Source organism: Papio anubis, chromosome 12 (genome assembly GCF_008728515.1).
Source record: "Papio anubis isolate 15944 chromosome 12, Panubis1.0, whole genome shotgun sequence".
Lineage (NCBI taxonomy): Eukaryota > Metazoa > Chordata > Mammalia > Primates > Cercopithecidae > Papio > Papio anubis.
The window spans coordinates 61,694,897-61,722,634 of record NC_044987.1 but is presented as its reverse complement, the minus strand read 5'-3'; the positions used below and the strand labels follow the sequence as shown (position 1 = coordinate 61,722,634).

General features: G+C 53.9%; 1 protein-coding gene across 18 annotated transcripts in view; it reads right to left on the bottom strand.

Moving 5' to 3' along the window:
- The window catches only part of ARAP1 (ArfGAP with RhoGAP domain, ankyrin repeat and PH domain 1), a 69,002-nt gene that overhangs the window by 21,091 nt on the left and 20,173 nt on the right, over positions 1 to 27,738 (bottom strand). For 6 of the 18 annotated variants that reach the window (XM_021926253.2, XM_031653201.1, XM_031653200.1 and 3 more), the window contains 11 exons: positions 21,022 to 21,572; positions 8,240 to 8,406; positions 7,584 to 7,651; positions 6,880 to 7,043; positions 6,635 to 6,778; positions 5,856 to 5,925; positions 5,459 to 5,579; positions 4,801 to 5,003; positions 4,286 to 4,392; positions 1,625 to 1,824; positions 244 to 329 (listed from right to left, as the gene is read on the bottom strand). In XM_021926253.2, the coding sequence (XP_021781945.1) occupies positions 244 to 329; positions 1,625 to 1,824; positions 4,286 to 4,392; positions 4,801 to 5,003; positions 5,459 to 5,579; positions 5,856 to 5,925; positions 6,635 to 6,778; positions 6,880 to 7,043; positions 7,584 to 7,651; positions 8,240 to 8,406; positions 21,022 to 21,530 (1,839 nt within the window). In that variant the 5' untranslated portion in view covers positions 21,531 to 21,572. Of the gene's footprint in view, positions 1 to 243; positions 330 to 1,624; positions 1,825 to 4,285; positions 4,393 to 4,800; positions 5,004 to 5,458; positions 5,580 to 5,855; positions 5,926 to 6,634; positions 6,779 to 6,879; positions 7,044 to 7,583; positions 7,652 to 8,239; positions 8,407 to 16,282; positions 16,795 to 21,021; positions 21,573 to 27,599; positions 27,683 to 27,738 lie in introns of those variants that run through there. The other 12 variants (XM_021926251.2, XM_021926252.2, XM_031653199.1 and 9 more) reach the window with 9 other exon arrangements.

Genomic DNA, 27,738 nt, shown 5'->3' with positions numbered 1-27,738 from the left:
TCCTTTTTTTTTTTTTTTTAATATAACGCTTTAAAACTATAAAAACATTCTTAGCTCACTGGCCAGTTTGCTGACTTTGCCAAAAATTGCTTTTCCGAAATTCCCACCCACTAGATTATCATTAAGGATCTCTTCTAGCTCCAAGGTGCTGTGGTCACTGAGATAGGGAGGGGGCTGGGAGACCCAGACAGCTGTTGAATGGGGCAGAGTCCAAGTATCAGTGGCAAGCAGGGGCATCCCCACCTCGATAAGTGTTTCTGTCCACACCTTCCTGTCCATCTTCAGGCTCCGCACCTTGGAGACGCCAGCGCCCAGGCCACGGTGCTCCCCTGTAGACACAGGGCCAGACCCAGAATCACCTGTGCCCTCCCCTTCATGGAATCACTTACCCACCCCCAGTGTCCACTGGGACAGGCAGGGATGACAGGCCACAGGCAGGCGCCAGGGGGTAGGCCTGCTGGCAGCTCTGGAATCCAGCCATGCTCTCTTGCTCCCCACAGGGCAGGACTGAGCCCTGTAATCCTCGCCTGGGCTCCTGTACCAGCCCCCTGCAACTGGCTCCCTGGAACCATGCTTGGCCTCTTGCAGGCCACTCTTAACACAGCCCTGCCAGAGGTGATCTCTTTAAAATGCAAATCCCTGACTTCTAATCCCTGCTTTCACCCTCCAGTGGCTCCCAGAATTAGATCACAACTCCTTTCCTGCTTCCCCTCCATCATCTTTCTACCCAGACTGTCATCGCCCATGTCCTCATGGCCACTCCTTCTTGCCATTCAGATCTCAGTGGGCATGTCACCTCCTCACAGAGGGCCTCCCCAGCACACTTTCCAAGACTTGCTCCTCCACCTGGATCCCCACCTCCAGCAGCCCACAGCCACCACCTGAGCTATGTCAGCTCCCAGGAGGACAGAATCCCCAGCATCTGGCACACAGTGGCCAGATTGAGTGGCCTTGATTGAGCAGATGAATGAACCCTGGGCTTGACCATCTTGCATTTCATCTTCCTCATCCAGTCATTGAGAGTTTTCCACCATAGATCCTCAATAGCCCTCAAATGCTCACAGCTTCCCCAGGCCAGGCTTCCTCCTCCTCCCTCTCCTGGATCCTATGGCAGTCTCCTCACTGGTCTCTAGACTTGCCCCTCTAACTCAGTTTCCACCCACCACCAGAGTCTGACCCACAAATCTGACCACGTCCCTGCCTCCCGTTGCCCTCCAGACAAAACACCAGCTCCTCCCTCTGCATGCAAAGCCCTGCCGGGTTCCTGCCAATTCCTCTTGCCCGGCCTCCCCTATTCTTCTGTAATGAGAGGAACACCGGACCCCAACAAGCCTGGGCTCAAATCTGGGCTCACTTACTTGCCAGGTGACCCTGAATAAGCCATTTCCTCTCCCTGTGCCTCCGAGTCCCCACCTGTGATGGGAGAAGTTGAACCCCCGCCTGGCAATGTAAGGACTCAAGGCTAATCACAGGGGAAAGGCCTGGTGTGCAGGAGAAGCCTCATCAATAGCAGCTCTCTGACTGCTGTCTCCACTCCAGGCCCTCCTCCAGATAGGACACCTGGCATCCCAAATGGCCAACCCCGCCACACCTCTGCCTGGTGCCCCAACCCCAGCACACATACCTGCACAGCGCTTGCAGATGACGACACAAAGGTTGATGGAGGCCCACTCAGGCTGGGGAGCCCCGCAGTCAGCACAGAACCTGTTGGGGGCTGCAGCCCAGACGCGCTCGGCCACCTCTGAGGTAGACAGGGCCTCGGCGACAGCTCCCTGCATGGCCTCCAGCCACTGCTCCTTCTCTAGCTCTGAGTCAGCAGAGAAGCTGGGGACACAGGGGTGGGGAGGTTGGTGGGGATAGACTCAGAGGGATTTGGGAGCAGCACGAAGAGGCACAGAATGAAGTGGGGGACAAGGTGTTGGGAGCGCTTAGGCAAAAGAGTGAGGCATCCCATTCTGGTAGGGAAAGTAGGTGTGGACAAAGGCAAGGACACCAGGAACCCAACAGCGTATGGGGGCAGGGAAGCCCAGTGGGGGGCTCTGCCCAGCCTGCGGAATGAAGGCTGCTGGGAAGAAAATGATGCCTGAGCTAAGGTTTGACAGATCAGAAGGGCTGAGCCAGGTGAAGAGGTGAAAGGGCAGTCTAGACAGAGGGAACAGCGTGTGCAAAGGGGCAGGATGGCACAGGGGGCATTCCAGGAGACAGGAGGGCAGACTGGCAGAGAAGAGGCTGGAAGACGGACAGGACAGGCCTGCATCAGGCAGAGGAAGTCAAAGTGCACCCTGAGGACGATGGAGAATCCACAGAGGGTTTAAGTGGAAAGGAGGGGAAGGTACAGAGATGTCTTTAAAAGACTCCTCCACCATCCCCATCCTCATTCCTATCCCAGCCCCAACTGTGACATGCTCCATGGCCTCACCCCACAAAGCACTCCATTGGCCCAGCATACCCAGACACCTGTGGCTGCCATAGCATGCCCTGCTCTTCAGGGTGGGAGGCCCTGGTTGAACAATAAATGATGACTGTCCCTGAAAAAATATAGTTTTAAAAAGACCCTTCTGGCTCTTTCCCTGCCACCACCGAGTCACACATGTGACCATGAGTCTACTCCACCCATAACCCATTGCCACAACCAAGGAAGGCATCGCTGCTGGAGGTGTGATGGCCGTTAATGCCATCTTATGGAGGTCCTGGAGACCTCCTCCTCCACAACCTAGCACGTGCAATTTGCAAAGCTGCCAAAGGTGGAGCCAAGACGCCAAGCTCACCTTCCTGTGCTTGCGCCCAAATGCAATGAGCCACGCATGCGAGCTGGAGGAGGCCCTTTGTGTAGAACACCAAGTCTACCTCTTTAGGGTTGATGACAACAAGAAACCCGGGAATGGGCAGGCCTCTCAGACTGACAATCAGAGAACGCCCGTCAGGTGGGGCTGTAGCTGTGTGGTAGTTAAGGTCTATGGCAAAGAATCTCAGGCCAAGGATGTCATCAAAGAGAACTTCAAATACAAGAAACGAGCAAATAAAAACTTATCTCTCAAAAATAAGGCCCCCCAGCAGTCAAAGCAGTTGGAGTAAAGAGGCTGACAGGCACGGGTGGCCTAAGAGTGAGGAGGCAGGCGCTGGGGCCAAGGGTCCACCAGGCCCGGGCCAGAAGGGTGACAGCAGAGGGATGGGACCAGATGGGATAAAAAGGAAAGGCACGGGCCAGGTGCAGTGGCTCACCCCTGTAATCCCAGCGCTTTGGGAGCCCGAGGTGGGTGGATCACCTGAGGTCAGGAGTTCCAGACCAGCTTGACCAACATGGCAAAACCCGATCTCTACTAAAAATACAAAAATTAGCGTGGTGATGTGCACCTGTAATCGCGGCTACTTGGGGAGGCCGAAGCAGGAGAATCACTTGAACCTGGAGGCAGAGGTGGCAGTGAGCCGAGATTGTGCCACTGCACTCCAGCCTGGGAGACAGAGCAAAACTCTGTCTCAAAAAGAAAAAAAAAGGAAAGGCATGAGTCCTTCCCTCTTGGTTGGAGAGACAGGCCCCTGGGAAGAACAGGGAGCTGAAAGCGGGAGGTGACTACAGCCGTCAGACATGCAGGACAGAGCTCAGCAGAAAGATCCCGCTGGAGATAGACACCTGGGCTAAGAGCAGAGAAGTGGGAGGGTTGGGGGTGATGCTAGTGTTTATTGACCAGTTACTACCAGTATTACAAACACTTCCCCAGGAAACTGAGGCACACAGAGGCCAAGTGATTTCCCAGGTCACACAGCTAGTCAGTGATGGACCCAGGATTCAAACCCGGGCATAGTTCAATACATCAGAGGTAGCGGCTGAAGGCCTGGGAGTGGGCAAAGCTGCCCAGGGAGAGGGCAGAGGACAGAGAAAGACACCAAGGGACAGCTAAGGTTAGAGGAAACCAAGACAGCAGAGCCTTGGTGGCCCAGAGACAATGACCGAGGAGCAGCCTCATGAGAGACAAGAGCACTCTCCAGGGGTGGTGCAGGTGTAGGGGCAGTGGGTGCAGGAGGCCAGCATGGGCAACCCCTGAGCAGCATGGCGGGCAGGGGAGGACAGCAGTGGCCAAGCGGCATAGGGGAGAGTGAGACCTCTTAGGAGGAAGGGAGATCAGAGTGAGTTAGCAAGTGACGGGAGAGGGGCTCCACAGGTGGGGCAGGGCGGAGCAGGGTGAGGGAACCAATCCCACAGGAAGGGGCAGCCTCCCACGTTGAGCAAAAGGAAAACATTAGGAAGGAGTGAGGATGCCGGTGAGCCAAGAGGATGGAGGGTCACCTGAAGATGCGGTAGGGCGTAGTGAGGTCGAAGCTGCGCCGGTCCACTTCCTTCACGTTGCCCACGCTCATGTCGATGAAGGTGATGCCAATGCCTAGGTGGTACTCCTGGAGGGCGGGTGGGACGGGATGAGGGCAAGGCTTTAGGGGCAGGGCATGAGGCTTGGGACGGGGAGAGGAAGGGAAGGTAGTGCAACTCAGGGACTGGGGGGGTGCCCAGGAGGGAGACAGCGGGGGACACGGGAAGCTGGGCGGGGCAAGGGGCTGCAGGTTCAGGGCCCACACAGCAATGAGCAGAGGTGCGGGGGCGCAGGGGCCAGGGCAGGGACTGGAGGGTGATGCTCAGAGCTTGGGGGAAGTGGTCAGAACTGGGGAAAGCGAGGACACATCCAGGCAAAGGGCTGGGCTCAGTGCAGGAAAACAGGGAACAGAAAAGGCAGAGCTAAGGTCCTAGGTGAGCCTGGGGGCAGGGTAGGCGGGCATGGGCAGGGGAGAGGTTCTGTGACCCCTTAGCACCTCTAGATTCTTGTAGAGCTGCACTTTGTCCCCGACCACGGCCACATACAGCTTATTCTTGAAGCCACGAAGCTCCAGGCTGCCAGCGCGGTCAGGTTGCTCTGAGCCTGGAACTCCCAGCAGATAAGCGCTAGAGAGCCGGGCCCGGGCACGCTGCTCAGCCATGGCCTGCTGCAGGGCCTGCATCCACTCCTTCCGCTCCACTACAGGAGAAGGGTGGAGGAGTAAGCCCAAGGTCGGCCTGGCAGGGAGCCCCTCAGGGGTCTCCTGGCCCTAGGCTCCTCAGGCAACATCTCCTCTAGAAAGCCCACCCAGATTGCCCCCCTATCATTTTGCTTGACTTCTCTGACTTGAACGAGCTCAGGCTCAATCCCAGCTTTGCCACTGATGCTGGGTAAGTGACCTCACCCCTCCAAGCCTGCTCCCGCTGATTGTGTGGTTCTGAAGAGTCAGTGACCATGTCAAGCACAGAGCTGGTCACAGAGGGTGCCCCCTTCCTCCACCCACCTCACAAAGGGACCACACCTCCCTGGATGTGATGTGAGAGGACAGATGCGCCATGCTTCTCTTCCCCCTCCTCTGCCCAAACTTCCAGTCTTCTCTACCCACTTACACACACACACACACACACACACACAAAACACTCCACACTCCCCACCATCACTCTCTGCCCGGAAGGCAAAGGTCCGGTTGTTTGTAATCACTTCAAACTTCTGGTCCCCGATGGCAGCCACGCGGGAGATGCAGGCCACAGAGATAAAGCGCTTAGAGTAAGCGTCCTGGGGGAGAGACAGGAGCTGTATTATGGGACCCAGCACCTCACTGACTCCCCCAGCCTCAGCCGAAATGAAGGCTGCAGCCCTGTCTCCTGCAGCTGGTCAGAGACAAGACCCTGTGCTGACCCTGACTGCAGCAGAGGGCCAGGAGGACATGGGTTAAGGGGTCAGACTTAGAGCTCTGGCGAGGACTCCTCTGGGGAGGGATGCCACCTCGTTCCAGTGTTGGGGCCAGTCTAGGCTACAGCAGGGTCGTGTCAGGACTGAGGCAGGCCTCACCTTGTTACTGTCAAAGTATCGCAGGTGATCAGCATCCAGTCTCACCCATCGTTTCTGATAGATGTAAGATCTGGAGAGGGAGAGGGACAACAGGCAAATGACTGGGGGTGGGAGGACACGTTCCAGGACTACTCCAGCCCTCAGAAGCCACACTCAGAGTGAGGATCAGCCAGGTTCTAGGGAGGAAGGATCCCAAATGGCCATTGGCAAGAAGATGGATTTTACAGCAAAAGTGACTGAAGTCAGACTCAAAGTAGCACATCTCTTTTATTTTATTTTATTTTATTTATTTATTTATTTTGAGACAGGGTCTCACTCTGCCACACAGGCTGGAAGGCAGTAGTACAGGCCTAGCTCACTACAGCCTCAGATGCCTGGGCTCAAGTGCTTCTCCCACCTCAGTCTCCCAGGTAGCTAGAACTACAGGCATAAGCCACCGCACCTGGCTAATTTTAAAATTTATTTGTAAAGACAAGGTCTCGCTATGTTGCCTAGAGTGGTCTCAAACTCCTGGCCTCAAGCAAACCTCCCACCTCAGCATCTCAAGTGCTGAGATTACAGGTGTGAGCCACCATGCCCAGCGATCTCCCAATTTTCAGGGCAATAAAATGGGTCTGGAGGGCATCATCGGTGGTCGCAGTCTGCCTGGAGGGAGACCTGTGCAAATCATCTCAGGCCCTTCTGGCTTTCAGATCTGTGATACCAGCGTCCTGGGGTCCTGGACACTGCCCCCCGCTCCCCCATGCAGAGCACGGCAGGACCCAAGAGGCCTCACTCACCCCTGCGGTGGGTTCTTGTCCAGCCAGCCAGCCTTGATGACTGGTGTGACGGGGGTGGAGCCCCCAGGCGGCCCGTCCATGGGGTGTGGCGCAGCAATTGTGCTGGGCAAGGACAAGCTCAGGCTGCTGGTGTGCCATCCGCCACTAGCGAGAGATGAGGGGATGGGGGGCTGGGCTGAGGAGGCGAAGAGGGGGCGGGCTGGGGTTGGGCTGAGCAGTAGGAAGGAGGGTGGCTAGACACTCACTTGGGGACGCCCTCATAGGCGTGGTCATCCTCATCCTCATCCTCTTGGTCATCCCCAGACAGTTCCTCTCCCTCACTCAGCAGACTGGCCACACGCACGGCCCGTGGGACTCGGCTCAGTGGGGGCTCCTCCTGCCCCCGAGACCCACTCAGCGTCATCCTTTCCTTCAAACCACAGATCACACCCACCCGGGGCTGCCACACCCACTCTGTCCACACAGCCCCAACCCGCACAGCCCAGCACTTTTAGTTCTGTTTCCTCACACTCCCCTCCCCCTGCCAGCAGAGACCACACAGGGACAGGAGAGCCAGTGGCAGACACCGACCTAGGACACAGACAAAAACAGAAAGATAAAGGGACAGAGAAAAGGACTGCAGGCTAGGGAGGCAAGACAGACAGACACGGGAACGCAAGAAGTGAAAGAGAGACAGACACTCTGGGATAAGACACGAGCTCCTAACACAGAGGGTAGGGGGAGGCCACATGCCCACACACATGCAGCCAGGGCCTGGGCCCCGACCCCTGGCCCAAGGCACTATGGCTACACGTGACTCCTGACCCCTGTATGGCAAGTGAGGTGGGGAAAGGGGAAGCCTCCCAAGAAATGGCTGCCCACTCTCTGTATGGTGGTCCCCAGGATCTGACAGGCAGCTGGGTAACCCCCCAACACACTGACAGGCAGACAGTCCCATGCCTGGCCCTACCTTCTTGGTCATCACTCTGTCTGGGGCCCCTGGCCCCTCCTCTGGGACCTCATCGTAGTCAGAGTCATCTGGTGAGAGAGGGGTTGGGGGGACTCAGGGCAAGGGGCCTGGCCTCCTCTCCTGGGGCACCACACTGGGCTTTACAAAGCCTCCCCCATGCCAAGACCCCCACCCCCACTTCTCCCTGGCTTTCAAAAAAAGGCACAGGGGATAGGAAGTGTGATTTATACCCTCAGGCCTCAGGACAGCACTAAAGGGTGGCAGAGGAGAGGCTGTGACACCACAGGGAGGTCTGAGCCAGTGGTGAGCCTGGGGATTGGGGTAAGGACTGTCAAAGGCAATATGAATCAAGAAATGTCGCCAACCCCAGGAAAAGCAAACCACCCAACACCATGGAAAATCAGACCATGGGTAACTGGCAAAGCTGGCCATGGCCCCACACTTAACAGTCAGGAGGCCAGACAGGTGGGCACTGTCTCCATTGTGAGGATGAAGAGAATAGCGCTCAGGGAGGCTGTGACCTGCCCAGGGCCACAGAATGGGCTGGTGGCAGGGTTGCACAGAAAGGAGTGTGATCCTTGCATACCCTCCAGAGGCCTGATCCCAGGGATCCCAGGCCATCCACCCAGAGCCACATCCCCTGCTGCAGCACTCACCGAACTCCGGGAACAGGCGTACTGGCTTTGGAGGTATCTCCGGCGGGCAGGGAGGTGGAGAGGGGGGCTGGGGAGGCCCCTGGGGGAGGGCGGACAGGGGATCCTCAGGCTCTGGCTGGGGAAGGGATGACAATGGCAGCAGTGACTCCTCCTCCTTGGTGGGCAGGCTGGGAACAGAACAAAAGTTGGGCATCACTAAGCAACAGAGCCAAGACTGAAACATACTGAGCCCCCAGCTCACCCGAACTGCAGCAAAACTCAGGCACTACACAAACTCACGCAGACAGGAGCCCTCCTGCACACAGCCCTCCTCAACTCATCTCCCAGAAGATGAGTTCCTGGTTCCCCGAAGCCTAAAGGAAGCAGGCACCCTCTTTGACCTGAATGAGGTGGTCACCTATCCCCAATGCTCTAGCTTTTAGTCACATGTATCCACTGGGTCTCCACATTGAAGGAGGGATAAAGATCAGAATGGGGAGTCAGGGAAGGCTTCGTGGAGAAGGTGATGCTTGACCTGAGCTTTTAAGGATAAGAAGGCATTGACAGCAAAGAGAAGGAACAGGATTGAAATGAGCTGCAAAGCCCAAGGCACAGACTAGAGCCTCAGAAACCAATTCCTAAGGCCCTGAATTGTGGGTCTCTTGTCTCGAGATCACCTTGCTCTTGCCCAGATTTGGATATTTACTACCTCCTGGTGCCCTCAGACTCCTGAAACTCACCTGATCCCACCAGACCCATCTCCCACAACACCAGCACCTCACCTCTGCTACCACTCCCCAAGGAACCCTCCCCTGATTCTCCAAGGCCAGGTTCAGGGCCTCCTGGGCTCTCACAGCCACACAGTGTTCCCATCTGTCTCAGTACAGATCACATTGCTCCTGGCAGACTGTCTTCTGAAGGGCTTTGGCATCAAGGACATGAATTTGAATCCGGCCTTAGTTTCTTAGTTCTTGTGTGTCCTGGGCTGAGCACCTAGCCCCTCTGAGCCTCAGTTTCCTCTTCTGTAAAACGGGGGCTATATTACTGACCTGGCAGGGTGCTAGAAGGATTAACCAAGACAGGATGTGTCATGTGCCAGCACACAGGATGTGCAGGGACCATAGGCTGAAACAAGGTGCCTGAGCCCTGGAGGCCTGGCCCCACCAGCTGTCTCTGCCACTGTCCTGCAGGGGCCAAGGAGGAGAATCAGGGTGGACGGGCAACTTCCCCCTGGGTTATTTTTGGCCTTGTCTGTTGCCCCAGTGTTCCTGGCAATGGCTGACGGTGTGGGGCTACCATGAAAGCAAGGAGGGGCTGGGAGGAAGTGACAGGGTCTGCCTGGGATGTGGTCATGATGCCAGGCCTTTCCTCCCGCTGTTGCCTCCACCAATAACACCCTTCTCCCTGTTCTCTGCCTGGGAACATCCATTCATTTTTTAACTTTTTTTTTTTTTAAGAGACTGGGTCTTACTCTGTGGCAGACTGGAGTGCAATGGCACAATCACAGCTCACTGCAGCCTCAAACTCCCGAACTCAAGTGATCCTCTGACTTCAGCCTCCCAAGTAGGTGGGTCTCAGGGTGTGCGCTACCATGCCTGGCTAATTTTTAAATTTTTTGTAGAGACTGGGTCTTGTTATGTTGCCCAGGCTGGTTTTGAACTCCTGGCATCAAGCAATCCTCCCACCTCAGCTTCCCAAAGCAATCCTTTAACTCTAAAACCACATTTCCCTTCTCTGAAAGTCTTCCTTGACCCTCCTTTATGCTGCTGTCCATTAAGACCTTCATACAAATGGCTGGGTGCAGTGGCTCATGCCTGTAATCCCAGCACTTTGGGAGGCCGAGGTGGGTGGATCACGAGGTCAGGAGATCAAGACCATCCTGGCTAACATGGTGAAACCCTGTCTCTACTGAAAATACAAAAAATTAGCCGGACACAGTGGCAGGCGCCTGTAGTCCCAGCTACTCAGGAGGTTGAGGCAGGAGAATGGCGTGAACCCGGGAGATGGAGCTTGCGGTGAGCCGAGATGGCGCCACTGCACTCCAGCCTGGGGCACAGAGCGAGATTCTGTCTCCAAAGAAAAAAAAAAAAGACCTTCATACAAATTATTCTAAATGACATTTTTCAAAGTATCTCCTTTGTGCCAAGATATGAACCCTGACTCCAAAGTTTATGAGCTTCTTAGGACACTTGGCTGCTTCCACATCACCTTCTACTAAACTTGTCTCTTCTCCAGGTATAGATAAAAGTTAATCAATCCCTTTCCTCTTCTGTGTGAAGAGCTGGCCTTTGACTAGGTTTCTAGCTCTGTTCCCCGAGAAACCTGCAAACAGTGGCGTGTCAGCCATGTTACCAGGCAACCACTGCCTTTGGCAGCACGGCCTGCACAGGAACAGTGTCCGGATGGAGAGAAACTATAAGCAGATTCTATACTTGGTAGAGAAACCGGAGCTTTGGTTCGCTCAGTGTGGTGACTTGCAAACTGGGCACATCCCACATAGGGAGTTGAAGCCACACCTGTGTGGATGTTAGAAGACTACCGGCCCCTTAGGCAAGAGCTTTCAAAGCCAGGCTGGCTCCCTGTGAGTCACTATCCGCTGTGAGACCCAGTCCTTCACTCCTGAGCTGTCACTTGGAGGGTCACAGAGAATGGCTCCTGGACAGCTTCGTGGGCTATGGCTCGGATTGCTTCAAAGACCCCATGGCAGACAAAGGCCTGCCTCTGTCCTGGCAGCAAGCTGCTCCCCATCCAACGGGCCTCTCTCTGGGTATCACGGGGCCAAGGGTGGGCCTCTCTGAGAGTCTTGGTGGAATGTCTCTCACGAAGCTGGACCTGGGGGCCCCGGTGGACACTGCACCAGGCTGTCTCTCCTACATGACCTGAGTCCCTTGGGGCGGGCGCTCTGACTTAATGCCCGCTTGGTCAGTAGCAAGAGCATCTTGAGGTGGAGTGGGTGGACAGGGCAGGCAGGTAGATGGCAGGTGGAAGGGAAGGCAACAGAAGGGGTGAATGATGACCAGGTGACTGAGGGGAGTGCCTGAAGGCCCAAGAGCATGACCTGGGGTGCTGGCCCCAGCTGGTCCTGCTGATTCCCAGGGGCACTTTTTTTTTTTGAGGCGGGGTCTGCAGCTCTGGTACACGCACTGGAGTGCAGTGGCGGATCTCAGCTCTGCAAGCTCACCTCCTGGGTTTACACACCATTCTCCTGCCTCAGCCTGGAGACTACAGAGGCCTGCCACCTCACCCGGCTAGTTTTTTTGTGTTCTTTTTTAGTGAAGCCGGGGTTTCACCATGTTAGCCAGGATGGTCTCAATCTCCTGACCTCGTGATCTGCCCGTCTCGGCCTCCCAAAGTGCTGGGATTACAGGCTTGAGCCACCGTGCCTGGCCTCCCTTAGAGACTTCTTGACGGGCAGATCAAACCATCACTGCTACCTCCCAGAGCCCAAGAGGAAGGGGCCTTGGAAACCCAGCCTGGGATCGGCAGAGAGCAGAATTCCAAGCTGTCAGGCCAGGGCCAGTCAGACCTCAGTCCAAGGAGATGGAGATGGGTGTCATCCCTCCAATGCCAAACAGGAGGGAGGGAGCCTGGCTCCCAAAGCTCCCCCAGGTCTAAGGGCCAGAGCTGAGGGGAAGGTGGTAGCCATAAATAAAAACTGCCCACCTGCTTGTCCTCATCCCTGGGGTCCGGCAGCATCAGCCCCCTTCCTCTGGCACCACAGTGCATCTCCCATCACTGTCCTGATCAGCTGCGAGGGGTCTACCCATCTCGGGCAGCAGGCGGGTTCCCTGAAGCAAGCTCCACACCCTCCTTCCTCATTGGGGTATCTCCAGCATGCAGCAGGGACTTACAAACACCTGGATTCATTAACTGTGTGTATGTGTGTCTACGTGTGTATGTTCTCAGTCATTTTCTCAGCACTTGACATGGATTCTTCATTCATCTACTCACAGCGCTCTGTCAGGTAAGGCTCGTCATGATTCCACTTTACAGAGGAGGAAACCAAGGCACAGGGATGCTAGGTTATTTGTTCTTGATGCCACAGCTGGGATTTGAACCCTGGCAGCCCAGAACCAGAGCTGAGCAAACGAGGCCATGCCAGGGTCCCAGGGCTCCTCTGAGGCCAGCCTCCTCCCATGGGCAGCCAGGTCTCAAGACCCATCTGAGAGGGAACACATCACTGCCCTGTCACGGCAAGAAGGCAGAGGGAAACCGATGCATAGGACTCCTCTCCCAGCGGAGCTTCCACAGGGAAGGGACCGTGTCTGATGAAGGTGGAACAAAGGGACCTCTCAGAAGCATCTGGGAAATTCTAGCCACCTTCTCCAGGAAGTCTCCTGGCTGCTCCCTGACTGCCTGCTTACCACAGGGTATCAGGGCACTGCTGAGTCAGGACGGAGCCCAGGAAAGGAGAAGTGCTTTCCGGAAGGCACAACATGTGGGAAAACCCCAGGGAAAAGGCAGTGACCCCCTACCGAGAACAGGGCCCAGAGAATGCCCCCACCATAGCCCAAGTCCCAGCCTCTTACTGCTTGCACCCCTAAGAGTAGGTCCAGCTGAGGCCTGGCTTGGATGTCACCCACTGACTTGTCACCCACTGGACCACGTCCTCAATGGCAACACCTCCAAGCCTTCACACAGTTTCATCCTCTTCTGCCCTCTCCCTCCCAAAGCCCACAGAAGCCCACCTCCACCTCAAAATGCAGCTCAGGCAGCCTCCTCCTCTAGGCAACCTCCAAGATTCTCCCACAGAGCTGCTCCCCACTCACCCTGCACTGCAGCTCCCTGCTCCTTCAGTCTTCTCTCCTCTACCCAAGGGGCATGTGAACCCACGTGCTTACCCACTATTCCCAAGAGACTAGGCACCCCAGGCAGCTAAGGGGCTGGTTCACCCCAGCCTGGGCCCTCAGCTTAAATCTATTTTATAGAATCAGAGAAAATACACACAGCAGACCTCATGCCTGGGGGTTAGGGGACATGGGGGGTATGCAGAATGCAGAATGCAGAATGGGTAAGAGGAGGGTGCAGTTTGTGCAGAAGTCGAGAGGCAGACCATGGACCTCCCATCCTCATTGGGGTATCTCCAGCACTCAGCAGGGACTTACAAACACCTGGATTCATTAACTGTGTTTGTGTGTGTCTATGTGTGTGTGTTCCCACGCATTTTTTGAGCACTTGGCATGGATTCTTCATTCATCTACTCACAGAGCTCTGTAAGGTAAGGCTTGTCATGATTCCACTTTACAGAGGAGGAAACGGAGGCACAGGGCTGTTGGGTTATTTGTTTTTGATGCCACAGCTGGGATTTGAACCCTGGCAGCCCAGCACCACAGCTGAACAAACAAGGCCATGCCACGGTCCCAAGGCTTCTCTGAGGCCAGCCTCCTCCCACGGGCCACCAGGTCTCAGGACCCATCTGAGAGGGAACACATCACAGCCCTGCCCACGGTCACCCTCCTCTTACCCATGACCACATAGTTCATTGTATAAACCAGAAACACTTCTAAGAGTTAAAAGAGGCACTATTAATAAATATGTCAGGGCAGTAGGCATAAACAGGGCCTGTCCCAGGTCAGATGAGATATGTGATTACTCAATTAACCAGAGACAGGGCTTTGGAGCCAGGCAGACCTGGGCTTGAACCCAGCTCAACCACTCATTGGTTTGGGACCTTGAGTAAGTCCCTTCCTTTCTGAGCCTCAGTTTCCTCGCTAATCTGTCTCCAGGCTTACTGATAATTCAGTAAAGGAGGGCCACTTGCACATGGCATCAGCAGAACCTCTTCAACTTGAAGGAGACCCAGGCCCTACAGGCTGAGCCAGGAACCAGCTTCATAGCCTTAGCAGCCTCTGATGCCATCTCCTTTTCCTTCACCCCCACCCCTTCCTATCTTTCTGTCTACACCAATCTCTGGCCGAAAGAACCAGGTCTCACTGTGACAGAAGGAAGGCCACAGAGTGGAGCAGTCTGCATATCTCAGGCTGACCCTGGACTCACCCTGATACTCACACTCCAGCCCTCCTTGACTGAGCTGCAGTCTATCAATGCATACTTACAGGCCTTTGACACCCTGTTCCTTCCACCTGGAACACCCTCCCCTGCCTGGCCAACTCCTACTCCGCCTACAAAAAGCCCAAACCATACATCCATCCTCCCCACTACTGCAGGCCTCCCCTCACATCTCAGGCTGATATGGGGCCTCCCTGGGGCTCCCCACAATTCCGATCACTCAATATGGTCGTATCAGTCAATGTGTGCTTCACTGAACTGCCTCAGAGGACTGAGGACCCAGACCTAACCCCATCCTACAGTCACCACCTCCCCACAAGATGTCACACAGGTCTTGGGGGGACCTGGCCCAATCCCAGCCCCTGGACTCTCACCATCAGGGCTGCGGGTCCAGTGATCTGGGGACACCTGTGTCCCACCCTGATGTCCCCTTTCCACAGGGGTAAACTGTCCTGGCTGCCCGCTTCCTCAATCATGCTCTGGACTCTCAGGGGCCCAGGCCTCAGTCCTATGCCTCCTGCTTCCTCTGTGGCTTCGTCCTTCCTCCTCCATCATGAACTCAAAGGTCATCCCCTCCAGCACTCTCCTGGTTCTGCTCTGCTCACTTCTGCCAAGCCCCCAGCATAGACAGCCCTTCCTAGGGTCTCACTTGCTAGAATGGGATGTCCACAGTCTGCCTCTCTTAACTTCTGCACAAGCCGGGAGCCCCTAGGACCAGTCCTCTCCATGCCACCAGCAGTTCCCAGCACAGAGGGGACTTTCAGTAAGTGTGTACTGAATGACCACCACCCTACTCGCATCCTCATCACTGGAGGTCAGTAGCTCCCCAACCTCTCCACACGGCAGCGCCCAGTTAACCTGGAGTCCATCCTCACAACTGCGCCTTCACCCAGCTCTCAGCACTTCTCCCTGGGACAACAGCTACCACTCGCTAAGCACTCACTATGTGCCAAGCATTCTGCTGGGGGCTTTTTTTCCACGTATTGACCCGGGATTATTAACTCCATTGTGCTCAGGACATGCCTCCTCCTCCAGGAAGTCCATCAAACCGCTCCCTCCTCTAAGCCCACACAACCTGTTTGGCCTTCCACAACCAGACCTACACTCAGCTTCCCCACTGGCCAGCCCTGCCGTCCGGGCAGGAGGTGGCAGAGGTCCCCTTCCCATGGCAGCTCTAAGCACTTCCCAGGCCTGGCCCTGTGCTGGCTCCTGAGGGCAGCAGCGGGAGGAAGTTTAGTCCTCAGGGAGCTCACAGAAGTACTGAGCCCTTCCTAGGTCCAGCCCAGGCCTGGCCTGGCAGAAAGAGCAGGTGCAGGTACCTGCTGGGCCCTATGGAAAACATGAGCCAGGGGCATAGGGCAGGGCTACAGAGCGCCAGGTGTGTGGATAGGACTTGGTTAGAGGTCTATGTCCCCAGTAACCCGAGCACAGGATTGTTGAGTTCATTAGGAATCTACGGTAACTGAGGAAAGGGGAGACCAGCCCCCACACTCCATAAGCACCCATTACAGCACCAGTCCTGGGGAGGAGGGCTAAGAAGCACACCATCTCCCCATCACCCCGATCTGGGGGTGGGAGGTTCAGAATCACAGCACCCTTGAACTTGACAGTGAAATAAGCCAAACTAAGCCTACCCGAGGGAACCCCCAGAGGGGTGCAGGGAGCTGGGAGCAGAGAAGTGAGGCGATCAGCGCCAGGCCCCCAAGGGGCAAGAACCCCAAAGAGGAGCATTCTGTGGGGCAGAGTCTGAGAAAACCCCAGAAAACAGGCACCGTGGGCTCCTGGTGGACTCAGGAGAGGCATATGGGGAGGTGGAGACCTAGAAAGCCCAGGGGAGAGGGAGGGGTGAGACAAGGGGAGAAAAGGAAAAGGCAGGAGAAAAAGAGAAGAAGTGGGGAAAGTAAAAGAAGACAAAACCCTAAGAGAAAAAAAGAGAAGGGGAGGAGAGAAGCACAGAAAACCAGGCCAGAGGTGACAGACAGGGACTTCAGCCCTCCCAGGGCCTCCCTCCTACCTGCCCGACAGCAACAACAGCAACGGCAGCCCCTCGCTTACCCTCAGATGCCTGCTGGGTCTTAGGGCTGAGGACTCCCACAGCTCTGGCCAGGCGGGCTGTGTATGCCCAAGAATGTCGTAGACCTGCCTGTGTAAGCCTGGGTCCCGTCTGGGCTGGTCTCCCAAACAGCCTGGCCCCTGGTCCCTGGGTGGGTCTGAGGCTGCGTTCTCTTGGAGGTTTTGGGGCCCAGGTGTGGCTTTGCACCTGTGATTTATGTCTTCAAGTTTTATGTCGTGCGTGTGTGTTTCTGTGTATAACTGTGGATCTGTCCAGGAGGGAAGAGGACAGAGAAAGAGAGAGAGAGAGAGAGAGAGGAGAAAGGAGAGAGAGAGAGAGAGAGTGTGTGTGTGTGTGTCTGTCTATGTGTGTGTGTGTGTGTGTGTGTGTGTGTGTGTGTGTATGTCTGTACCCAGCTCTGGTCTCCTAGAGGCTTCCTGCTTTCTGTCTCCTCCACCCCCTATAGCCGTGGCCAACACACACACTTCCTGAAAACACTGAGAAAGCGAAAAGTCACCCAGAATCCCCCGGGGCAGACACTTCCTCCCCGCCCCCAGCCTGCACCCCCACCCAAGCTGGGATGAGACAACCGACAGTGTCCACTGGTCTTGCAGGCCCTCACAGGGTGGATGCCCAGGAAGTCCTGACTGACAAGTCCTGGCAGTGGCCTCTCCACCACTCCACCCGCATAAGGAGACACAGAGAGGCTAGGAAAGAGGCTCTTTGAAGGGCGCAAGTTCTGGCCTGGCAACAAGTGATCAGCCTCCAGGAAGACCAGGGATTGGCTGGACTGCGGGGCAGTCAAGGGCACAGGAGGGAAGCCTGGCAGTGTGGCTCCAGCTGGGCAGCTGCCTTCTGGGCACACACTCCCACTTCCTGAGGTGCCTCCAGGCATGCAGGTATCAGAGAGGGACACAAAGGCTGGAGCAAGCTGGGAGGGGATCTGCAGCATGACCCTGGAACCTCACATCAGAAATGAGCCCTCTGCCACCCTCAGGGAAGCTAGTTCACAGGGCTCATGTCTGCAGCACTTAGAGCTGAGTAGACCTGACCTGAAGCCAGGAGGCAGGGTCTGGACACTGGCTTCCCCTCTGCCGGGCTGGGTGACTCTGGGCAAGTTTCTCAGCATCTCTGGAAACCTCAGCAAGTTCCCCATCACGAGCTTAAATTAATGGTAGGGGGCCGAGTGCGGTGGCTCACACCTGTAATCCCAGTGCTTTGGGAGGTTGAGGCAGGAGGATTGCTTGAGCCCAGGAGTTCAAGACCAGCCTGGGCAACAAAGGGAGACCTCGGCTTTACAAAAGATTTAAAAATTAGCCAGGTGTGGTAGCACACACTTGTAGTCCCAGCTACTTGGGAGGCTGAGGTGGGAGGATTGCTTGAGCCCAGGAGTTCAAGGCTACAGTGAGCTATCATGGCACCACTGCACTCCAGCCTGGGCAACAGAGCGAGACCTAGTCTCTATTAATAATAATGACGATAATAATAATGGCAGGGGGTGCAGACTCTGGGGGTGATGTAGAGTCCCCCCAGGCCAGGCAGAATGATGAGACTGGTTCTGAGAGTCCTGGGCTGTGCCAGGGCTGGGAGGAGGAAACTCCATTCTTGCTTGTTTCTGATTTGCCTAAACCTTGGTCTGTGGCCTAGAACCCTATTGCAGCCTCGTTCCTCCCACCTGTCTCCTCTGAAGACCTCTCCCTTCCTAAAACATCTGGGATGACATAGGTTGGGTCGTGGGATGGGGGACAGGGAGCTGGGGCAGTGAGCTCAGGGCCCTATGGCCCAGCTGTGCTGAGGGCACTCACTGGGTGCTGAGTCACATGCATGTTTACCCACATGCACCCCAAGCTCAGCACACGGCAGTACACAGGCTCACGTTGGCATTCATCGACTCACCCACACGATATACTTCCCAAGGGCCTATTAGGCACCCACTACTGTTCTAGATGTTGGGGATTCTGCAGCAAACAAAATCGACTAGGATCCTGGCCCCAGTGGAGCTGCCATCCTAATGGGCTCACCCTCTTGGCAGCACATGTACACACACGTGCACACACTGGCTCAAGCCTGACAGTGCACAAATAACACAAATGCCATGTACTGCTCAAACAGCACATGCACACCCACAGATGTACTCACACACTGTTGGGGTCCCCACCACAGCAGTAATGTGAGCACGAAGGTCCCAATAAACTCACATACACACCACTCCATGTCACCACTGAAACTACACAAATCCTTACATGCTTCCACATCTTAGTAGCACACACTCTCAGAACCTGTCTGTGTAAATGCACAGACATTCTACCACCCTGACAGCTTGCACTACCACCCACACCCATCCGTATGGGTGCACACCCAGATTGGCCCAGACACGCCTCACACTGACTCAAGACCCTGAGAGTACATACATGCACACGCATCCACCCCCAAACTCCACTGGGGAGCCTGGAGATGACTGGCCTCAGCCACCACATGACCTTGTGTGAAAGGCCCTAAGGTTGAGACAGTGAGTTCCCCATCACAAGGGGTTGCAAGCAGGGGTAGGAAGGCCATGTCATAAGACACTGTGGTGGGACTCCCACAAGGCAGGAGTGGGCAGGAGCAGTGTTCTTCTACATGCCATGGAGCTGGGGGCCACAGGAAGGGACTGAGAGGGGACAGGGTGGCCAGTCAGGGTCCGTGTTGGCCCCCACCCTGATCACTACAGTACCCGGTCTTGGCCTGGTATACACACATGAGGCTCTATCTGCTGTGAGTTTTTTCTACCACAGGGCTTTGAAGACCGTACACTCTCTGAGTTGAGTGTGTACAAAGCTGAGGACTGCAGATGCCCATGACTCCAACTGCCAAAGACCCCAGGACACAGGAAGCCAGGCTTGGTAGCTTACCTGCTACCATACTCTGCTGTTGTAAGGAATAGTCCCAAATTGCAGGAAATAATTTTCTTCCAATTCTCTTAGCACAGAACAGATTTTGGGTACTCGAACTACAAGGGGCCAGACCTCTTCCTGACCATGGGGCCTGGCGTCCTCTTCATGTGGCCTAAATGGCTACGTTCAGACAGGCTCTGAGAGTAGGGGCTGGTACCCTGGGGCCCTGGGGTGTGGACAGAACTTCCTCCTACCCAGCTAGCCTCCTGAACTCAGATGTCAGTGCCAGGAGGGCCCAGAAGGCTGTGGAGGACCACAGAGGGCACCTGATGGGGAAACAGGCCCAGAGGAGCAGGTCCTCATCAGAGTCACAAAGCTAGCTGGGCCCGACCCAGGCATCCTGCCTCCCAAGCAGGAATCCAGGCCTCCACTGCCTGTCCGGGAGTCACCGGAAGGGCCTGAGAGCAGACCTGGCCAGGGCCCTGCTTCTTCCCTTTGTTCACCCACTTCCAACCCCAGAGACAGACAGACAGACTTTCTCTCCTCTATCCTCTTCTCTCCTCTATCCCCTCTCTCTCTCTGTCTCTTTCTCTTTCCCCGAAGCTAATGGGGTTGGAATAGAAAACGCTCCTGCATGCAGAAGCATGGTCACTAGAGGGCGCAAGGGCACCAGGAAACTTCTATCTGAGCTTCCATCCAGGTTCCTGGAGAGACCCTATACCTGTTACCAGTTGTGTGAACCCAGGAAGAGCATGTAGTCTTTTTGTGCTTCCACCAATCAGCCCTCAAAACACCACAGCACTAGCTTGGCCTTCAAGGCCCCCTGACTTAATGCTCCTCCCTGGGTGGGAAGAATCTCCCAGACCCTCCCCATAAGGCCCCCTGAGTATGTCCTTGGTATCAATCCAGCCAGGGCCCCCTCCCTGCTCTCCCTCTGATTCGTTCATGTCCTGCATGAAGCCAGCACACAAATCTCCCAGAAGGTCTGCTGCAGGGATCATGGAGACCATGGAAGCACAGAGCCCAGCAGAGTGCCCAGCAATAAACAAACAGGGATCAGGAGACCTCTCTCCACACAACCCTTCCTCCTCCAAGAAGCCTTCCAAGATTAGCCTGACTTCGCCCAAGTGTTCCACCAAATCTCCCTCACCCCAAACACATACCTACCCTGTCTGCGGATGCTCCCTGACAGCCGGGCACCCCAGCAGATGCCAGGAAGGGAGGGCGTCTGTGAAGGAGATTAACATGGAACATCCACAGGAGACAGGGGAAACTCAAGAAAACACAGGGTACCAGAAGCCCCGGAGGGGAAACAGTTCTGAGGAGGGAGGGCATGCCGGATGAGGCCTGAGAGTGTCCCAGGATTTGGTGACATTTGGCAGTGGGAGAAGGAGAAAGGGTGTGAAAGAGCACAGCACCAGGACCTGGGCAGTCCCCTCACCCCCAACCCCACCCCACAGCTTTCCGTTTCCTCCACATGTTGCCTCTTGATGTCCAAATGCACCCTGATGCCCAGCAGTATCTCACACTTGCCAGGCCCCACACTGAACTCGACTTCCTCTCAAATTCATTCTGTCCTGGGGTCTCTGGATCAGTGATGGCATGACTGTCCACCCAGCCACCCAAGACAGAAACCTGGAGGCCTCACTGGCACACGCCCAGCAGCCCAGGCACTGCGCTGAGCACCTGGACAGCTCTCCCCTCCTCCCGAGTCACCGGGCAGCTCTCCCATCCTCCAAGCTTTGCACACGCTGTTCCCCTGGCATTCCGAAGCGCCTTTCTTACCCCAGCACCAAAGGCCACAAACTCCATCTACCCTCTGGGATCCTCTGCTTGTGTGCCTCCCACCCTGGGTGGCATCCACTCACCTCAACAGCAGGCGGGGGGGTCCGGTGCGGGGCGGCACGGGTGGAACACTCAGCTCTGCTAAATGCCGCTTAGCCGGCAGTGGGGGCAGCACAGGGTCTGGGGCAGCTGTGGACGGAGTGGTGAAGCAGGTGGGCGGAAGGCAGCTCCTCCGGGGTGGGATGGGTGGGGCAGTGGGGAGCCCCTCATCCTCTGTAGCGGTGGGCAGCGGCTCGGGTGGAGTGGCGGGTGCAGGTGGTGAGCGGAAGATGTGGCGCTTCATGGGCACAGGCCGTGGGGTGGGGCGGGGTGCAGGGGCCGGTGGGGTATGGGCACGGAGCAGGCCAGCCAGGATGCGGCGGCGGTGGCCAGGGAGTAGCATGCCCATGTCCATCAGGCGGGCGTCGCTGAGACCTTGGCACTCAGTGGCCCACACCAGGCCATGCTGCTCAAAGAGCCCCGTGTACTGCTCCAGGTGCAATGCCCGCAGCCACTCGGCCACCGACAGCGCAGCATCCCCAGCCTCTGCCATGGTTCCTGCCAGCGGAGGCCCAACTGGCCTGACTGTCCAGAGCTAGAATAGACAGACAGGCACAGGTCAGAGGCAAGGCTGCCGAGGAGAGGTCCCCTCACCAGCAGTCTGCATGGCTCTCTCAAGCCATAGATTCAAGTTCTGTCCTGGAGCTTCCTCCCCTGTGCTCCATGTGCTAACAAGGCCAGGTACTGCCAGGTCTCTGAACACAAAGGCTCTTCTCTCCGCCTGAACCTCCCCAGCCCTTCCCCTGTGCTATCCCAGCATCCAGCTCACGTTTACTTCTCTAGGAAACCCTCCATGATCTCTGGGGTTGGTACCACCCCACGCCCCAACACACAGCCTTGGCCACTGCCGCGAGAATGGCCAGTGGCATGATGGGTGCTGTGTCTCGTACCTCCTCCTCACTGCCCTCTGCAAGACCCAGGGCAAGGCCAATTCCCTCTGAGGCACCAGTTCCCAGTGAGGGCCAGGCCAAGGGCTTAATGAGCATTGAAGTATACCACTGCTGGTCCCTCCTGCAAGCCCAGTCTGGGAGCTGAGACTAGCCTCCCCCTACCTCCATGCCCCTGGAGGAAGTGAAATGCTGTGGGAGGTGAGTAAACCCAGCATCACATGGCCTCTGGGGGCCTGGCCCTGGAATTGGGTAAACCCTCCCACTAAGGTCATTCATCCATTTGTTCTTTCAAAATAGCCTGGCACTAGGCAATGGGGACTCAGGCTCTACCCCTGCACCCTGTAATCAAGAGCTCCTGGCCTGGTGGGAGTCAAGAGGTGATATGAAGAGAAGGTGACCAGAAGAGATGATTAGCAGATCAAAGGGAAAAGTCATCTGATCATCTCCACAGACACTGAAGAGGCATATGATAAAACTCAATATCCAGCTTACTTAAACAAAAATCTTACTAAAACAGAAATAAACTGATACCTTCTTAAATGAGAAAAGGATATCCATTTTACTGTTGTTATTATTATTCCTCACATTGCCCTGAAAGCTCTGGACAACAAAAATAAACAAGAGGTATTAAAATCAGAAAGGAAGAGATAAACTATCCATTTGTTGCCAATAATATGAGTGTTGAGTTCGAAAGCCCAAGAAGCTCAACTGAGAAACTATAACAACCAGATAGTTGGGTTCAAAATTAATATAACAGACTGGCCGGGCACGCCTGTAATCCTAGCACTTTGGGAGGCCAAGGCGGGTGGATTGCCTGAAGCTCAGGAGTTTGAGACCAGCCTGGGCAATACAGTGAAACCCCATCTCTACTAAAATACAAAAAATTAGCCAGGTGTGGTGGCAGGCGCTTATAGTCCCAGCTACTCGGGAGGCTGAGGCAGGAAAACTGCTTGACCCCAGGAGGCAAAGGTTGCCATGAGCCGAGATCATGCCACTGCACCCCAGCCTGGGCAACATAGCAAGTCTCCGTCTCCAAAACAAAACAAAACAAAAAACAAACAAAATTAACATAACAGAAATCAACATTTATAGGCAATAAACAGGTAGAAACCAGGATGAAAGACTCCATTTACAAGAGCATCACAAAATAGAAAACACCAAGAATAAACTTCCTAGGAGATAAACAATAGCAATAGGAAGAAAAATTGGGAGTGTTACTGAGGGACAAAAAGAAGACCTGGACAAATGGCAGAGCATAGTAAGTTCTGGATAGAAGACAACATAAAGAGATTAATGATGTCTAAGTTACTTTATAATGTACACAATCCAATTAAATATGTACACATAATTTTTTTGAAGCTAAACAAGCTGATTTGAAAGTTCATATGGAAAAATAAACAAGCAGGAAGAGTCAGGAAAATTCTGGAAGCAGGGGTGGAGGGTGGGGAGGGTAAACAGTAGGAGTCAACCTCACCACATGTTAAAACATATTATAAAGCCATAATGGTTAAAACAGTATATGGTTACAGTGTGTGAACAGAACTAAACAGAACAGAATTAAACAGAACAGAAAGTTCAAAAGTAGACCCAAATACATATACAAATTTAGGATACACCAAAAGTAGCCTCTCAAACTCGTGGGGAAACAAGCAGTTATTAAGTTGTTGGGACAGCTGTAGAGCACTCTCAAAAAAAACTAATGTGGATCCCTATCTCACACTTTACAACAAGAAAAATTACAGCTGGATCAAAGATTTCAGTATTTTAAAAAACCATGGCCAGGTGAAGTGGCTCACACCTATAATCCCAGCACTTAGGGATGCCGAGGTAGGCAGATCCCCTGAGGTCAGGAGTTTGACCAGCTTGGCCAACATAGCAAACCCTTGTCTCTACTAAAAATACAAAAAATTAGCTGGGCGTGGTGGCAAACATCTGTAATCTCAGCTACTCAGGAGGCTAAGGCAGAAGAATCGCTTGAACCCAGGAGTGGAGGCTGCAGTGAGCCGAAATCACTGCACTCCAGCCTGGGCAACAGAGACTCCATTTCAGAAAAAAAAATAAAAAATAAAAAATGAAAGGATTGACAAAACCATCTTAGGGCTGGGTATGGTGGCTCATGCCTGTAATCCCAACACTTTGGTAGGCTAAAGCAAGAGGACTACTTGAGGCCAAGAGTTTAAGACCAGCCTGGGCAACACAGAAAGACTCTGTCTCTACCAAAAAAAAAAAAAAAAAAAAAACCCTGAAAATTAGCCAGTTGTACACTTGTGGTCTCAGCTACTTGCGAGGATGAGGTGGGAGAATTGCTTGAGCCTAGGAGTTCAAGGCTGCAGTGAGCTATGATCACACCACTGCACACCACTGCACTCCACCCTGGGCAACAGAGCGAGACTGTCTCTAAAAAAAATAACAATAATAATAATAAATCATTTCAGAGAGTCAAAAGCCTTTTGAAAATGAAACAAATCCAGAAGGTACACAGAAAAGACTTAAATATTCAACTCTACAAAAATCAAGCATTCTTGCGTGGTAAAAAGCACCATAAGCAAAGCCAAGAGCTAAACAACAAACTAGGGGATATCTGCCACTCATATTCCACACAAAGGGCTCATTTTCCTCAAAGCTGAAAAGCATGCAGAAATAAGAAACGGATCAATCATCTAACAGAAAAATGGGCAAAGAGTATGAATGAAAAAATTTACAGAAAGGAAAATATAAATGGCTCTTAAATATCTGAAAAGGAACTTAACCTCCCCCATACTAGGAAATATGAATGTAAAATATTCTGAAATACTGCTTTCTACCTATCAGACTGTCAAAGAGCAATAAAGTTGGAAAATACAGGCACTGGTAATGGGGTAGGGCATCCCTTCCCTGGCTGTGGAATGCCTCTAGGCGTGAAAGCCCTAAGAGATGTAGATGTCTGGGCTGGGCACGGTGGCTCACACCTGTAATCCCAGCACTTGAGGTCAGGAATTTGAGACCAGCCTGGTCAACATGGTAAAACCTCATCTCTACTAAAAATACAAAAAGTTAGCCGGGCATGGTGGCAGACACTTGTAATCCCAGCTACTCGGGAGTCTGAGGCGCAGGAGAATCTCTTGAACCCAGGATGTGGAGGTTGCAGTGAGCCGAGATTGCACCATTGCACTCCAGCCTGGGTGGCAGAGACTTTGTCCCCCCAGCAAAAAAAAAAAAAAAGAGATGCAGATGGTTGACCCAGCCACCCATAGGCATTTAGCCTGCACTTTTACTGGCACCCGCCAGAACTGACATATATAGAAGGTTACTGGCTGCAGTGCCTCTGTTTAATAGCAAAAGAATGGAAATAACCAAAATGGCCACCAATGGGAGATTGGTTAACTAAATTATGGTATAGTTGTGCAAAAGAATACTGAGCAGCCATAAGAATGAGGAAACTCCTTACATATTGGCATGGGATGATCTACAAGATACACTGTTTTTTTGTTTTGTTTTGTTTTATTTTTTTATTTTTTTATTTTTTTGAGACGGAGTCTCGCTGTGTCGCCCAGGCTGGAGTGCAGTGGCGCGATCTCGGCTCACTGCAAGCTCCGCCTCCTGGGTTCACGCCATTCTCCCGCCTCAGCCTCCGAGTAGCTGGGACTACAGGCGCCCGCCACCACGCCCGGCTAGTTTTTTGTATTTTTAGTAGAGACGGGGTTTCACCATGTTAGCCAGGATGGTCTCGATCTCCTGACCTCGTGATCCACCCGCCTCGGCCTCCCAAAGTGCTGGGATTACAGGCTTGAGCCACCGCGCCCGGCCAAGATACACTGTTAAACGAGTAAAGAAAAGTGCAGAACAGTTTGTATAACATTTTCTCTCTGTGAAAAAAAAAAACAAGGGAGAGCATGGAGCAGTGTGCAGCTACCGGTAGTGAACAAAGCATCTCTGAAAAGACACATGGGGGCAAGGTGACAACAGTAACCAGCTTCCTCCTAGGAAGAAAACTAAGGCCTGAAGGGACAGGAGGGAACAGTGGAAGATCCAGAGTTCATAGGGCCTGAAGTTCATGGAGCCTGAAGCTTACACAATTTAGGCACCCTATGATATGGTTTGGATGTTTGTCCCCTCCACATTTCATGTTGAAATGTGACCCCCAATGTTGGAGATGGACCTAGTGGGAGGTGTTTGGGGTCACAGGGGCAGATCCCTCATGAATAGCTTGGTGCCCTCCCCACAGTAACAAGTGAGTTCTCACTCTATTTGTTCACATAAGAGCTAGCTGGTTAAAAGAGCCCGGCTTCTCTCTTGCTCCCTCTCTCGCCATGTGACACGCCTGCTCCCGCTTCGCTTTCTGCCCTGACTAAAAGCTCCCTGAGGCCTCACCAGAAGCTGAGCAGGTGCTGGTGCCATGCTTGTACAGCCTGCAGAGCCATGAGCCAAATAAACCTCTTTTCTTTATAAATTACTCAGGGTATTCCTTGATTGCAATGCAAAACAGACTAACACACTCTCCTTAAGAGCATGTCGGCCGGGCGCGGTGGCTCAAGCCTGTAATCCCAGCACTTTGGGAGGCCGAGGCGGGCGGATCACAAGGTCAGGAGATCGAGACCATCCTGGCTAACACGGTGAAACCCCGTCTCTACTAAAAACACACACACACACACACAAAAAAACTAGCCGGGCGAGATGGCGGGCGCCTGTAGTCCCAGCTACTTGGGAGGCTGAGGCAAGAGAATGGCATAAACCCAGGAGGCGGAGCTTGCAGTGAGCCGAGATCGCGCCACTGCACTCCAGCCTGGGGGACAGAGCAAGACTCCGTCTCAAAAAAAAAAAAAAAAAAAAAAAGAGCATGTCACTTTTGCAAAATTCACAAAAACACATGACCACGTGCACACACTGTTCGGGCCCCTCTTTACATCCTGGAAGGAGCCCTGCACCTCAAACTCCAGCTTCCCTGGAAATGCACCTCTGAGGAGAGGGAGACTTTTCACTTCAACATCATAAAGATGTCAGTTCCTCCAGGGTTAAGCTAAAACTTTAACACCATCCTAACTAAAATTACCAACTGGAATTTGTTGAGACCAGCAGATTCTAAAGTTCATATACAATGATATTAAAGATGTGTTAAGTGGAAAAGCAAGATGCAGAACAATGTTATGTAAACATCTTGGTTAAAGAAAAAGAAAAAATACACATGTTATATATATACGCAAATATAAACAAAGAAAACTGTACGGATATATATGACTGAGTTTGGGGAGGGGAACTGACAGCTGGGAAGACAGGAGACGCTATACCCTTCTGTATCTTTTTAATTTTGTATCATTTTCCAAAAACTAAATAAAAATTAAAAGGGAATGTGATAACCATGAATAGAGCCTGAGAATGAGAAAGGGAACAAAACTTGCCAGGCAGGGAGGGGAATCCAATGAGGAGATAACATACACACAGACCCTCAAAATTCAGCCTGCTGGCCCCTGCCTTGTCCCTTCGTCCCATACCCCCTCCCCGTTCCAAGGTTCCAAGGCCTGCTGGGAGGCTCGTAGCAAGCTCTTTGGGCCTCACCCTCTGCCTCTCAAGCTCAGTTCTCAAAATGGAAAATGGGCTATCAGGTGTCAGCCTCCTTCAAGCCTCCCCCCACCTCAATGTTAAGGCCTAGCATGCCACAGCCAGCCCTGTTCCCACCACTCCATCTCCTGACTCACCAGCTGGGCTGCCAAGGACGCCTGGGTCCTCCCAGAGACAGCAGCTATTCTGAAGGGCTCCTCATCTTGGCCTGAGGCAGAAGCTGCAAGGACAGGGATGGAGGAGAAAGCCCATGAGGCAAGGCCACTATGAGATGCC